We start from the raw sequence: 13,032 nt of genomic DNA, 5'->3' as shown, positions 1-13,032 counted from the left end.
CAACTTTGGCGCTAATATAACGAATAATTTAGTCCCTCTTTCCACCTAAGCTCTGATCTCACGCCAGCCCACCATTGGCTGAACTCAAGAAGAAGGCAGGATATCATGGGACCAAGCGGATGATAAAAATCAAGATTTCTGGAGTATAGACTAGAATCAAGAAGGATGGAGAGTAAATCTGGAGTAGCAAACAAACAAACAAACAAACTGCTTATTTTTCAAGAGAAGCAGATAAGCAAAGTGATGACCTGGAGAGAGATTGCATTTGATCCAATTCCCAGTGAAAACGAGAAAGAATCAAAAATCCTACCACTTTAAGACACTGTGCAGGTTTGATCCCTGGTTGGGGAGCTAAGGCCATGTGGTGCAGCCAAAAGAAAAAAAGAAAGAAAAGTCCTACCACTGAGCAGCTGAGGCCCAGGAAACAAAGGGCCTTTAACATAAGGAGACATATAAATCAGCAGGTACGGGAGATGAGATTTACATAGAACCACTGGAGGAATCATGTACATCATTCCATAAATCATGTACATAAACACTTGAAAGTTCTCTATGGGTACGGTGTTTTCCTTTCTTCCTTAGGGCCTTTTAATAGATCCAATGATCATAACGTGACTTGGCAAAAAATTTTTGGTAGCCCTCCCTAGCTCCTTCTACTTAATTTAAGCTTGAAAGACTTTCTCTCATGCAAATAATGTTATAGACAGTGGTTAGATTACCAGTTCTAACCACAAAAATCCTTTTTTTATACAAATGTGACTGAACTAGACTCCCAAGAGTATGTGAACATTTCCAAGACCAAGCTCAAGTATAAAAAGTGATATGAACCTGAAGTAAAAGAAAAGAATGGCAGCCTATCCTGACCACAAGAGGATGGAAACGACTAGAGGAAGGGAAGTGTGATGCCCTGTGAGTGGGAGGTTCACACAGTGGAAGAAAATATCTATAATGTGGCCTCAGGATGAGACGTTGTAGGAGTACAGATCTCTGTTGAGGTCTGGGAGGACCATTTTCCCCCAGCTTTATTATGCCAAGTCTCAGACTTTGCACACAATCTCTCTAGCTGGGTATAACCAAGTCTCTTTTCACACTTTACCTAATTTAAACGTCTTGACAAGAGTAAGACACCAATTGAAGATACTTTCATAGAATAAGTCATTTTCGCACTGTTGAACTCTTGAGCAATTTTCTTCTGGAATATCACAAAATATATTATTTCACTTATTAAAATGCATTGCTCAAACACCTCAAAAATTAGTCACATTGACTTAGGGAAGACATTTCCTAAACTCTAAGGCAGCATTTCTGTTAATAAATAGTGGGTTTGGACATCTTATTTAACTTAGTTAATTATTCTACATCAGGAGCAAGCCAACCTCTTCATGCTTGTCATGGTGGGGAGACTTCACTGACCTTTATATTCTTTTTGTTGTGAAGATTAAGTGGTAGAGTTTGGCAACCATCAGCAGTGTCCAGCACATAGCAGACACTCAAAAAGGGGAACTTCTAAACCAAAAAGGGAATCTAAAGGACTGAGTTTTTGTCCTATGTATTTTAGACTATTAAGATTTAGAACTTGCAAATATTTCGCTTTTCTGTGTTTTTTACTTTTATTTTTAAAAGCTTTTTATTTTATACAGGAGTATAGCCAACCAACAATGTTGTGATAGTTTAAGGTGGACAGCAAAGAGATTCAGCCGTACATACACACCTATCCATTCTCCCCCAGATTACAGGCCCATCTAGGCTGCCACAGAACACTGAGCAGAGTTCCCTGGGCTATACAGCAGATCCTTGTTGGTTAACCATTTTTAAATGTATACATGTCATTGTATAGCAGTGTATACATGTCGTCTCTAATCTTTGACAAAGAAAAAATTTTGCGACATTTGAGAGTGTGATCACTGGTCATACTTAAATATAGAACCAGTATTTGCATTTATTCCAAATTCCACCAATCCTTTCAGTTGTAAACAAAATTATTAACATTGGAGCATGACAAATCTTCATTTTGCACAGAGGAACTCAACGGTGGATTTCTTTTCCTCTGTTTTATAAGGGCTGAGAGCATGTTACCAGAGTTCAAAGCCCCACCCAGCAGGGCCTAAGCATTCCCTCAAAAAAACTGGCAGACCACCAACCACTACCTCCCAGGGCACCCTGAAGGATACTGATAAGCCGAGGAGACAGTCACATCTGGGTACGCGGGGGCCAACCCCAAATTAGTTAATCTGGAGTTTGGGGGTCGGAGGTGAGGACGTGCCGTTCCTTTTCCTATCTCTCCCCAGCCTCTCCTCTCCCCGAGTCCCTGCTCCTCAGCCCCGCCCCTATTTGGCTTCCAATCCCATTCCGCCTGGAGCTCAAGTGGCCAATCAGGTGGCGGCCCTGCCGAGGGGGCAGGACGGGGGGGGCGGAGCTGAGTGGCGGAGTCTGAAGTCGCCTATTTCAGCTGCGGCGCTGGAGACGCGTGAGCCGAGCCCACCTGCAAAGTTCTGCAGCGCCGCTCAGACACCATGGCGGACAACCGGGATCCAGCCAGCGACCAGATGAAACACTGGAAGGAGCAGAGGGCCGCGCAGGTACACCCTACGCTCTCCGAGCCGGCCCTACGGTCCGCGTAGGAAGCTGGGTGTCCTCAAGTAACGGCCCCTGCTGCCCCAGCGCGGAGGTTCTGGGGAGGGAGGGCTGTACCATCGATCGCGGGGGCCCTAGGGGTGTGCGTGTGCTTCCTTTCCGTCTGGTTGGGCTGTTACATTCGCGGGCGGCGGAGGGGAGAGGGTTCTGGGCCCCGGGGGCAGCGGTCCTGCAGGATTTGTGGTAGGCTGCAGGTCGTGGGTGGTTGGTTTACAGTTTTGCGCCTTTGCCAGCTGGGACAGAGGTTGCAGTTTGAGGCAGCAGTGAAGGCTTATGGGGAAAGAGGCAGAGAGCTGCAGCTGCAAGAAAGGAAGTGACGGGGGAAGCAGGAGCAGGCTCTAGCTTTGCCCTCGCTCAAACAATAACTACCAGCTTTCGTATTTGGGGTGGGGGTGTCTTGGGGGCAGGAAACGTCTTTTATCATCTCCATGTCCCCAGCACTGAACATAAAGCATTGTTTGTGTGTTAGTTGCTCAGTCGTGTCCGACTCTCTGTAACCCCATGAACTGTAGCCCACAGACAGACTGCTCTGTCCATGGAATTATCCAGGCAAGAATGCTGGAGTGGGTTGCCATTCCCTTCTCCAGGGGATCTTCCCGACCCAGGGATGGAACGATCTTCCCGACCCAGGGATGGAACCCAGGTCTCCCGTGTTGCAGGCAGATTCTTTACCATCTGGGCCACCAGGGAAGTGCACATACAGCATTAAACAGCTAAATAAAAAGATTTGTATACCTATGATTTCTTTTGCACTTAAAAACATCGTCTAGCATTTTAGAGCTAAAAGTGACCTTAGTGATTAATTAATGCATTTATTTACACCTGTGCTTTGAGTGCCAGCATGTGCTAGGCACAGCGCTGGGGCAAGTGGAGAAAATTCCAGTGAGGCCGAAAGCTCAAAGTAAAGTTTGGGAGACAAGACAGGTGAATAGATGGTTACCTTCCAACGTGGCCAGGGCGCTGATACAGGTTATCTGCTGAGTGTAAAGGGAGTGACTGACCTGGTTGGCAGGCAGGTGACATCTGAACAAGAGCTTTACAGCTGAGTAGGAATTCAGCCCTGTAGTGGTTGGCCAGTCATTCCTGGCCTGTACCCCTAGGATGCAGAGCGTTAAAGGGCATCTGAGCAGGTTGAGTGGGATGGGAGCACTTCTGTTTTGAGTCTTCTTTTGTCAATATGTCCCTTCCCTCCTGAACCTCCCTCCCACCTCATGCCACCCGTCTAGGTAGTGACAGGGTACCCGTTTAGTGCTCTTCCTTAAGACCGGGTTAGTGTTCATGAACTAGGATTAATGCTGAGTGCTCATGGGTTACCTTGTAGTTCCCTGTTTGTGAGAAGGCTACCATTCTCTTTAGAGGGCCTGGAAACTCTCTTTTCTCATTTTGTTCCTTATTATGTGCTACTAGGGTATTTGGCTTTTGATGAGTTCTTAGGCAAAGTGAACCAGAGAGACTTAGCATCTTATCAGTCAAGGACAAGTGGCTAGTCAGTGGCAGAGTGAAGATTAGACTCCGCTTCTTAGAGCCAGGACTCTCTGTATGCCCAGTGGTTGCTGCATCTTGGTTCACATGGAGGCTTTCATGAATCCTCGGTGAACTGGAAAAAATATGGGCAAATGAGTTTCGCATAAAACAAAATTCATTCTTTTGAAAGGGCTCCGTTGAGACTAGCTTGCCTTGTCACTGTTTGGGAGAATCATTAACTGTTGTTAAACCATTAAGATCTTGCTGGTGACTTGCCCTACGTGGTCACCCATGTGAGAAACAGCTGGCCTGCAACGTGCGTCTATAATCTGGGGACCCCTAGTTGAAATACTTCCGTCTCCTCTGCCCATGCATCTCAGTGTGCTGTTTACATTGTCCTGATTGGCAGGCACATTGGTGTCTTGTTTCTCCTGACTTGAGCTGCTCTGAGTGAAAGCTGCGTATTTTTATAGGAGACTGCCCACTTCCCAAAGGAATTTTGCATCTGTCCATACCCTTTGTAATTTCCTAATGCTTTCTTTGGAAAAATTTTAAACATTCAGAAAAGTGAGAAAAATTGTGTAGTATATGCCTATATACCCACCACATTTTTAAAAATTTCTTTTAACATGTTATTCCATATCTGTCTGTCCCTTCATTCATCCCTTAACCTATGTTTTGGAGGGGCACTTCAGAGTATGTTGTAGACATCAGTAGACTTGATGCAAATTACCAGAATTCATTGTTTAATTCATGTTTTTAAGGCAAAATTTATATACAAAAATATACAAATATGAAGTGTACCAATCTGTGCTTTTTGATAAATATAAACACCTGTGAATCCGGTTCTTTTATCAAGATGTAGAAGATTCTCATCACCCTGGAATGTTCCCTCGTGCCATTTCCCATCTTTCCCTGCTTCTCCTGCAGTTCTGCTCCAGGCAACCACTGATGATTTTGCTTTTTAACCATTGATTTAGGAACTTTTTGTGTAACGCTGCTTTCATTCAGCAAATATGTTTTAAGATTTTTTAAAAATGTTTTAGGATTCTTTCCTGTCATTGCATGTATTGCTGAGTACTAGTACTACTGCTGATTAGAGCACCATTGTCTGATTAGAGCACCGTGTGCTTATCCTGTTGTTGGGCACCTGGACTATTCCCAGTGTGTGGCTGTTATGAATTAACTTTCTATAAACAGTCTTATATAAGTCTTTTTGTGCACATATACTTTTATTTCTCTTAAAAAATACCTGTGAATAGAATTGCCGAGTAAGTGATAAGGCAAGTGAATGTCTTATGAGAAATTCCTAAGCCTTCTTCTGATGTGGTTTACCATTTTACACTTCTATCAACAATGTTTGAGAGTTACATTGGTCCACATCCTGCCATCCTTTGGGATTGTCATTCTTTTTAAGTTTAGCCTTTCTGGTGAATAAGAAGTGATATTTGCCTTGCTCTGGTGACCAGTGATGCATCTTTTCATGTGCCTATTTGACCTCTGGTATACAATATTTCTTCCCTGGTGGCTCAGATGCTAAAGAATCTGCCCGCAATGCAGGAGACCTGGGTTCGATCCCTGGGTCAGGAAGATCCCCTGGAGGCGGAAAGGGCAACCCACTCCAGTATTGTTGCCTGGAGAATTGATGGACAGAGGAGTCTAGTGGGCTGCAGTCCATGGGATCAGAAAGAGTCAGACATGACTGACTAATACACACATACGTATTTCTTTACTGGATTTGTTCAGATTTTTTGTCCTTTAAAACACTGGATTGTTTGTTTTACTATCCTTGATTCATAGCCCATGTTTTAAGTACAGTCACGCATGGGCTACATGCTGTAATAATACATCCCAAAGTGTATAATGGCATAAACCTGTAAGAAGTTTATTTCTCTCTCATGTGATTAGCCAAAATGGTTCGAGGTTGCAGAAGGAGGTAGTGAGTCCTCGGCAGCCCACAGTTCCCCAAGGCTGCAGGCTGAAGGAGGCTGCTCCTGTGGCAACACGTGGTTCCTTAATGCTGCCCTCCACAGCACTGTCTGGTCACAGACGATTAAGAGCGTGGAGGAGAGTATGGGGGAGGGTTAGATGCCAGGCTGGAAGCGGTGTATGTCACTTCTGCCTGCATTCCTTTGTCTAAAACCCTGTCACATGGCTGCACCGGCTGTGAGCGAGGCTGGGTGACAGTCGCCAACCCTTCTACATTGTGTCCAAACATACTTTCCATGTGTGACAATCTCTCTAGCCATTTTCTTCTGATGTGGTGATGGGCAAACAGGCATAATCTCTTTCAAAAGGGTATGTTGGACTTTTAAACTATTCTTTCTGTTAGAAATGTATGACAGTAAAGTGTAGTATTTTTTTTTTTCAAATCTTCATTTGCTTGGCAAGTGCTTTTTTAAAAAATAAGTGGGCAGTTCTGCATCAGTATCTTGCCTTCCACCACCCACTTTGTTTATATTAAGTTGTGGAACTGCTGCTGGATGGCACCCTGCCATCTCCTCCCTCAAAAACCGGATGCTGAACGTCGTGCTGGGTGTCTCCTCCTTTGCAACCGAGATCAGCCAGCATGAAAACAATTTATGGGGCGTCTCTCCTTGTGGGCATATTTCATTGCTGACAAGTGAATTGGGACCTTTGTGAAATTTAATAGGCGAGTGACAAATCAAATACGTTCATAGGTATGACTTGGATCTTCTTAAAAGTCTTTATTTTTCTTTCTCTCAGAGTAGGTTTAGGGAAGGGAGGTGGTTCTCCAGGTTATTTCCAGTCCTTCTGAATGGAACTTGATGGAAACTTTGTTTATTGCTTAGAATGCCATTGGCTCTTCCTGTGGGAAACTTAAGGTAATTAGTAGCCTCTGATCCCTTAAAAACTGGAGAATTTGAGCATTTCGAGCTTTTCCTTTTTAAACAGTTCATTATTACTTGGAAGAGAAGTTGGATTTTAGACCATGCATTCCTATCAATGAGTCACAAGACAGAACCTTTGAGGGTTTATGTATTTTTTAGGGTAAACTTGGTAATAGCTGCACTGATGTAACATTGCCGACATTCAGGGGGCTGGAGAAGAGGTGACTGAATAACTTCTTGTGCACGTATGTTTGCATTTCTTGTGGAAACAACCTTTTTTGTTCGTTTTCTTTCTAGTACTGTGACTGCTGTAGTTTCTACTGCTAAGAGTAAAGGAATCTTTTACTTAGGGGATCAATCATCCTTCATTTTTTGGGCCTTTCTCTCCTCTTAGCCCCTACTTTTTTTTTTTTTTTTGAAAAATTAAAGGACTAGTGCAATTCTCAGTGCTGTCAGACTTATTTAGTAAAGTCATTTTCAAAGCAGAGAAAACCTCTTTTTCAGTAGCCATTCCATGTATTTTCAAGGCTTTATTCTCGGTAGGATTATTCTGTTTGCTGAAAACCAGTAGCAGTGTATTTTGACCATATCTGGAAATATAGAGAACTCAACAAGAAGAAAAGAAAAAAATGTGAGCAGCTACTGGGACATGTTTCCTCTTGTACAAAATAATACAAGAGGAATACAAAATAATACAATAATACAATAATACATTTCCCACTAGGGTGAGGGAGGAGCTGTGTTCAGTCAGTCTGTGCTTAACGGTCCAACCATGTGACCTTGAAGTCTGACATTTATCTTCCTTGTAAAAGGCAACTTTTTTTTTTTTTCCTAGAATAAAAACTGTCCACTAGAATCTAAAATTAAATGATAAAAATGAACATATTTATAAAACAGAAATAGACTCACAGACATAGAAAGCAAATTTATGGTTAACAAAGGGGAAAGTGGTGGGGCAGGGATAAATTGGGAATTTGGAATTACATATACACACTACTATAAATAAAACAGATAACCATCAAGAACCTACCGTACAGCATAAAGGAACTATACACAATATCTTGTAATATTGATTAATGGAAAGGAACCTAAAATATCTATCTGGATCACTTTGCTATATACCTGAATCTAACAAACACAACACTGTAAATCAGCTGTGTTTCAATAAATTTTGTTTCAAAAAAAAAACAGCTGATAGAGCTCATCCAGACCTACTTTAAAAAAAAAAGTGATTACTGATAAAGTTGGATTAATATCTGCAAAAAAGAACAAAAAAACTACCCACTAGTTGTCTTCCCTGGGATCCTTGGAATCATTTTTAGTTTTCTTCAGGCATTTGCTCCCGCTGCCCGCACAGGGTTCACTTTGACGTCAACGGCCTTGTTTGTGAAAGTTGCTCAGTCTTGTCTGAGTCTCTGGGACTCCATGGTCTGTCTATGGAATTCTCCAGGCAAGAATACTGGAGTGGGCTGCCATTCCCTTCTCCAGGGGATCTTCCTAAGCCAAGGATCGAACCCAGGTCTCCTGCATTGCAGGCAGAGTCTACCATCTGAGCTACCAGGGAAGGGGAGTGCTTTGCTTGCCTGTGAGATCTTATCGTTCCTTGCCCCGTGCACTGTTGTCAGCCTGAGGCCATATTCCATAGCAGTTAGCGCAGTGTTGAGAGGCCTGTTGTCACTCTCGCTGCCACTTTAGTATATTTTGTTCAGCACCAACAGGGCCCATTTAGTTCTTAATGAAGAACACATTTTGATTTTTTCTTCCATTTATTGGATTTCATTTTTTCCCATTATATATTATTCAATTTTTTATTGAATGGCACTTCTAGAGGTGGATGGCATAGAATAACTTAGACAATGAGTAAAGTAGGACAAGAATTCATTCTTGCCTCTTGCCCTTAGAATGACCGACAGCTCTTGACTTATACTGAGGCACCTGGTGGCTTAATCATGAAGTCAGCTTACAAGATGAAGTATATCCTGGTGATAAAGTTGCCACTTGGAGCCCAGAAAGCATAGTGTTTTAGTCTTTAAGGCAGTCAGAAATGTTTCCCAGTGTTGTCAGTTCACTGACTTTTGTGCTAGAGAACCCCCTCAGTGTGATGTGGTATTGAGGTGAGTCACTCTAATGCTTCCGATGTTTTAAGACAAAAAAAGCACATCCTGTTGAATTCAGAATTTAGGAGTAAATCACCTGCATGGAAGTTAGGATTCTCCATGTTTTCTAGTGACAATAAGCCCTCTCTGGGCAGGAGCCTGTGGCTCAGTAAAAAATCTGCCTGCAATGCAGGAGACATGGGTTTGACCCGTGGGTTGGGAGGATCCCCTGGAGAAGGGAACGGCAGCCCACTCCAGTGTTCTTGGAAAATCCCATGAACAGCCTGATGGGCTGCAGTCTGCAGGGTTGCAAGAGTCGGAGACGACTTAGTGACTAAATCACCACCAGGAAGAAGCGTTAATCACCTGGTCTGTTGTATATTTTGAGTACAGTGCTGAACTTGCCTGTCCTTTGTCTTGACCGAATGTTGATGTAGGAAGAGTATTGAACACAGAGCCTGCCCAGGCTAACCACTCATGCATGGTGCAGCCCTCTATTTCTGTCCCTTGTTTCAACTTCTCCCTGACTTCTTTTCTTCGACATTGCTCTTTGATTCTTCATGGAAAAACAAAAGAACAAAAACAACCCACACTTTATATTGTAGAAAATTTCAAACCAGAGCTGAACAGAAAAGATGGTATAATGAAGCCCCAAGCTTTTGTCTGTCAGCTTCAGTAATGAATTTTTGTCCCACCGACTCTCCCCCCTAACAAGCTCCCCTGCAGAACAGCAGTTCATGTGAGTTGCCACGACTTGCTGGGGGAATTAGGCATGTCTTGTGTGGCTCCACTGGGACAGGACTCTTGGAAGCTTCTGCTGGTTTCCTCTGACTTAAGGAGCCTCTTCTTGCTTATTTTGCTTTGTATCTAAATGCCATAATAAATGATGGCCGGAGGATGGCTAGATGCTGAGTTCTGTGAGTTCTAGAGAATCACCCGGGGGAGGTCTTGAGAATCCCTGACATTGTCTGTCTGTCTGTCTCTTTTTTTTAAACACTTTGTTCAAATCTAGATGCAAATAAGGTTCACACATGGCATTGATTGATATGTCTCTTAAGTCCATCTGTCTCTTCCTTAGGGTGGTTTTAAATGAAGTTTACAGTGATTTAGTAACCAGTGAGGGGTCAGGCTTTACAGTCAAACAGGGTTCAACTTGAGGCTTGACTGCTGGGCAGATTACCTCACCTCCTTCCCCTTTCATTTCCCATATTGAAAATGGGATAACAGTTCTCCTTACTTTGCAGTATTGCTGTGAGAATTAATTTATATAAAACGTGTGTAAACCAACACATGTCAGTTGCCCAGCCTGTAGAATATGTGCCGGAGATGTAAGCTGCGCTGTTCTGAGAGGCGCTATAGTGTATGCTTTTGGGTCCTTGAGCCAGTCTGCTTGTGTTCAGACTCTGCTTCTGGCCCATTTTAGGTGGGTAGCCTTGAGTCGGTTGTATAACTTCTCCATGCCTCAGTTTCCTCTTCTGTATAGTGGAGATTATCACAGTCTTTACCTTGGAGAGGTGGACTAAATGTGATAACCTGAGTAGAGGGTAGGACAGTGCCCGCAGAGCAAGCTGATATTTGTTGTTCTGAAGCTTGAGTGTGTCTAGTAAGGCCTTTCACACCTAAACAGAGAGAGGCAAAGAAAGAATCAGTGGGATGACAGGAGATGCAGGCATCATCTTTATTATAAGCTGAGGCTTAACTGGAGAATGTGGCTTAGGAGTTTTGGCAAAGAGGGCCTGCTGAGACTGTTCCCCTGATTTGAATTTATTTATGCCTTGTGTTTGGGCAACTCTGGAGACTGCCAGAGGAGTAGATGCTGCTGTGGCCACTGGCTTCCAAAGGGAAGAGCGTGGGGCCCTTGTAGGCCTGGGTCCCTTTCCCAAACTGCCCCACAAGGGGATATTTCCCCGCTTCCTTGCATCAGGGCAGGAGGCCTGGAACCCCACCCCACTGTCATTCCAACTCCCCCGACTCGAGGACCAAGGAAACCTGAGGACCGAGGCTGTCTTTGGTTTTCTGAACGGGGTGTGTTGTAGGCACTGATTTGCTAGAAAATGATAGGTATATTCTATACTGATCTCTGAGAATATAAAGCTGACATTATGACTCTATTGGGATTGAAAGCTGGGGACAGTTTGTATGACCTCTCTTTTTCAGTTTAAAAAAAGAAGCCTACCATAGCGAGTTCTTGGAAATTCTGTGAGCAGAGGGCACTTACCAGTGGCAACTATGTTGACAAAATATTTCACCAGAGAAAGCCATCTTGACCGCTCCCAGGAAAATTTCTTCATCCCTGTCTTAGTTTGAGCCAAAAAATACAAACAGCAAAGCCAAAGTGGAATTTTACTTTAATCTCAAACCTCTCTTTCTAATCATGGAGCGAACCTTTAAACCAGGCCAAAGTACTTGTTGCCAATTGCTGGAGCAGTTTTTATGACAAGGTTGTTTAATGGGTTTTCATCAGAATTTGAAATTACAGGACTTCCCTGGCGGTCCAGTGGTTAGGAATCCACCTGCCAAGACAGGGGACGTGGCTTCCATCCCTCATCCGGGAAGATTCTACTAGAGGCAAATAAGCCTGTGTGCCGCAACTCCTGAAGTCTGAACGCCGAGACCTTTCTCTGCACCCAGAGACGCCAAAGCAATGAGAAGCCTGCGTACCACAACTAGAGAGTAGTCCCCACTCGCCACAACTAGAGAAAGGCCCTGCACAGCATTGAAAACCCAGCATCATCTAAAATAAAAATAAATAAAAAGTTAAAAAAGAATTTGAAGCTATAAGTTGAGATATTTCCCTTTTGTTTTTTGGAGGGAAGGTGCAGGGAGGGACATGGGCTATTGTTATCTCTTCCTCCTTTTTAGAAATAATCTTTCTTGGCGATTTCATATCAGTCCATAGTTTAATTCATTCCCTTGTTGAATCCTCAGCCTTGGTTGTGCACTTGTGGCAGGGCTCTAGATGTGGAAAGAGTACACTGTCTCGAGAGAAAAAACCATAGAGCATTAAGGCAATGAGATTATCTGTTCTGTGGGGCACAGGAAGATGCCCTTGGCCCAGCTTGTGGGGCGGCATGGGTGGGGCAGGAAGAGTGGTCCAGGAGAAGCATGTATGATTGTCATGAGGAATTGGCAGCCAGAAAGATGTTAAACACATTAACAGGTAGCTGATGCTGCTTTCCCAGAGCGGGAGCTCTTAGAATTATCTATCAACAGAAGAGCTCTTCTGTCCGTAAAAAAATTCTAGTTCTAAAGTGACCTTGCACTGAGTTAAAACAGGCCCTTCCCTGGCAGTCCAATGGTTAATGCTTCCAATGCAGGGGCCACAGGTTCAGTCCCTGTTGGGGAACTGAGATGCCACATCTCACGTGGAGTGGCCAAAAAATTAAAAAAACAAAAACCCTATAACCAGCAAGTTGGCAGACATATCTTTGCCCTTCCATACTTTCCTGTGTGCTGCCACACAGAAATCTGTGTGAAGTTATTAAATACTCTGAGCATGTGGCATCGACCACTAAACAAGCAATGATATTCCTCTCACTGGTTGTTGAGAGGCTTGAATGAAGATAGCTAGGAAAAAAAGCCTTGCATATGGCAAGTGCTCGAGAAGTGGTAGTTACAAAGGGAAATGAGACACTAGGTACAGTCCCATTGGCTGTACTGATTCTGTGTGTTCGTCCGTTCTGATTAGCTTTGGACCCGTGGTTACCACCCTCCATCATATCCCTAGAGAAAGCCCAGAGCTTGCGTCACGGGATCTTGTTTCTTTTGTTTGATGCTGGTGAATAACAGGGGCATGGGCTCCGGGGTGTGGTTATATTTTTCTGGTTTTACTGGCACTCACTGTCCTCAGGAGGCCTCTGTCTACCCTCCTCCGAGTGGGCAGACCTCTACCCTTGTGTGTGCAGGTCACAGGGATACATCCTGCCAGGCTCTGTGGTCTGTGGGGACCAGGAGGACAGGGACCACAGCTGGTGAATGACTGACTT

General features: G+C 43.8%; 1 protein-coding gene across 1 annotated transcript in view; it reads left to right on the top strand.

Annotated features, from left to right (window-relative positions):
* The first annotated feature begins 2,428 nt into the window (after positions 1–2,428).
* The window catches only part of LOC128071367 (catalase), a 37,530-nt gene continuing 26,926 nt past the window's right edge, over positions 2,429–13,032 (top strand). The window contains exon 1 of the mRNA XM_052664256.1: positions 2,429–2,579. Within this exon, the coding sequence (XP_052520216.1) occupies positions 2,514–2,579 (66 nt within the window). The 5' untranslated portion in view covers positions 2,429–2,513. The remainder of the gene's footprint in view (positions 2,580–13,032) is intronic.

Source organism: Budorcas taxicolor, unplaced genomic scaffold, assembly GCF_023091745.1.
Source record: "Budorcas taxicolor isolate Tak-1 unplaced genomic scaffold, Takin1.1 scaffold398, whole genome shotgun sequence".
In the NCBI taxonomy this organism is placed as follows: Eukaryota; Metazoa; Chordata; class Mammalia; order Artiodactyla; family Bovidae; genus Budorcas; species Budorcas taxicolor.
Note: the sequence above shows the minus strand (reverse complement) of the source record. Positions and strands in the feature narration are given on the sequence as shown.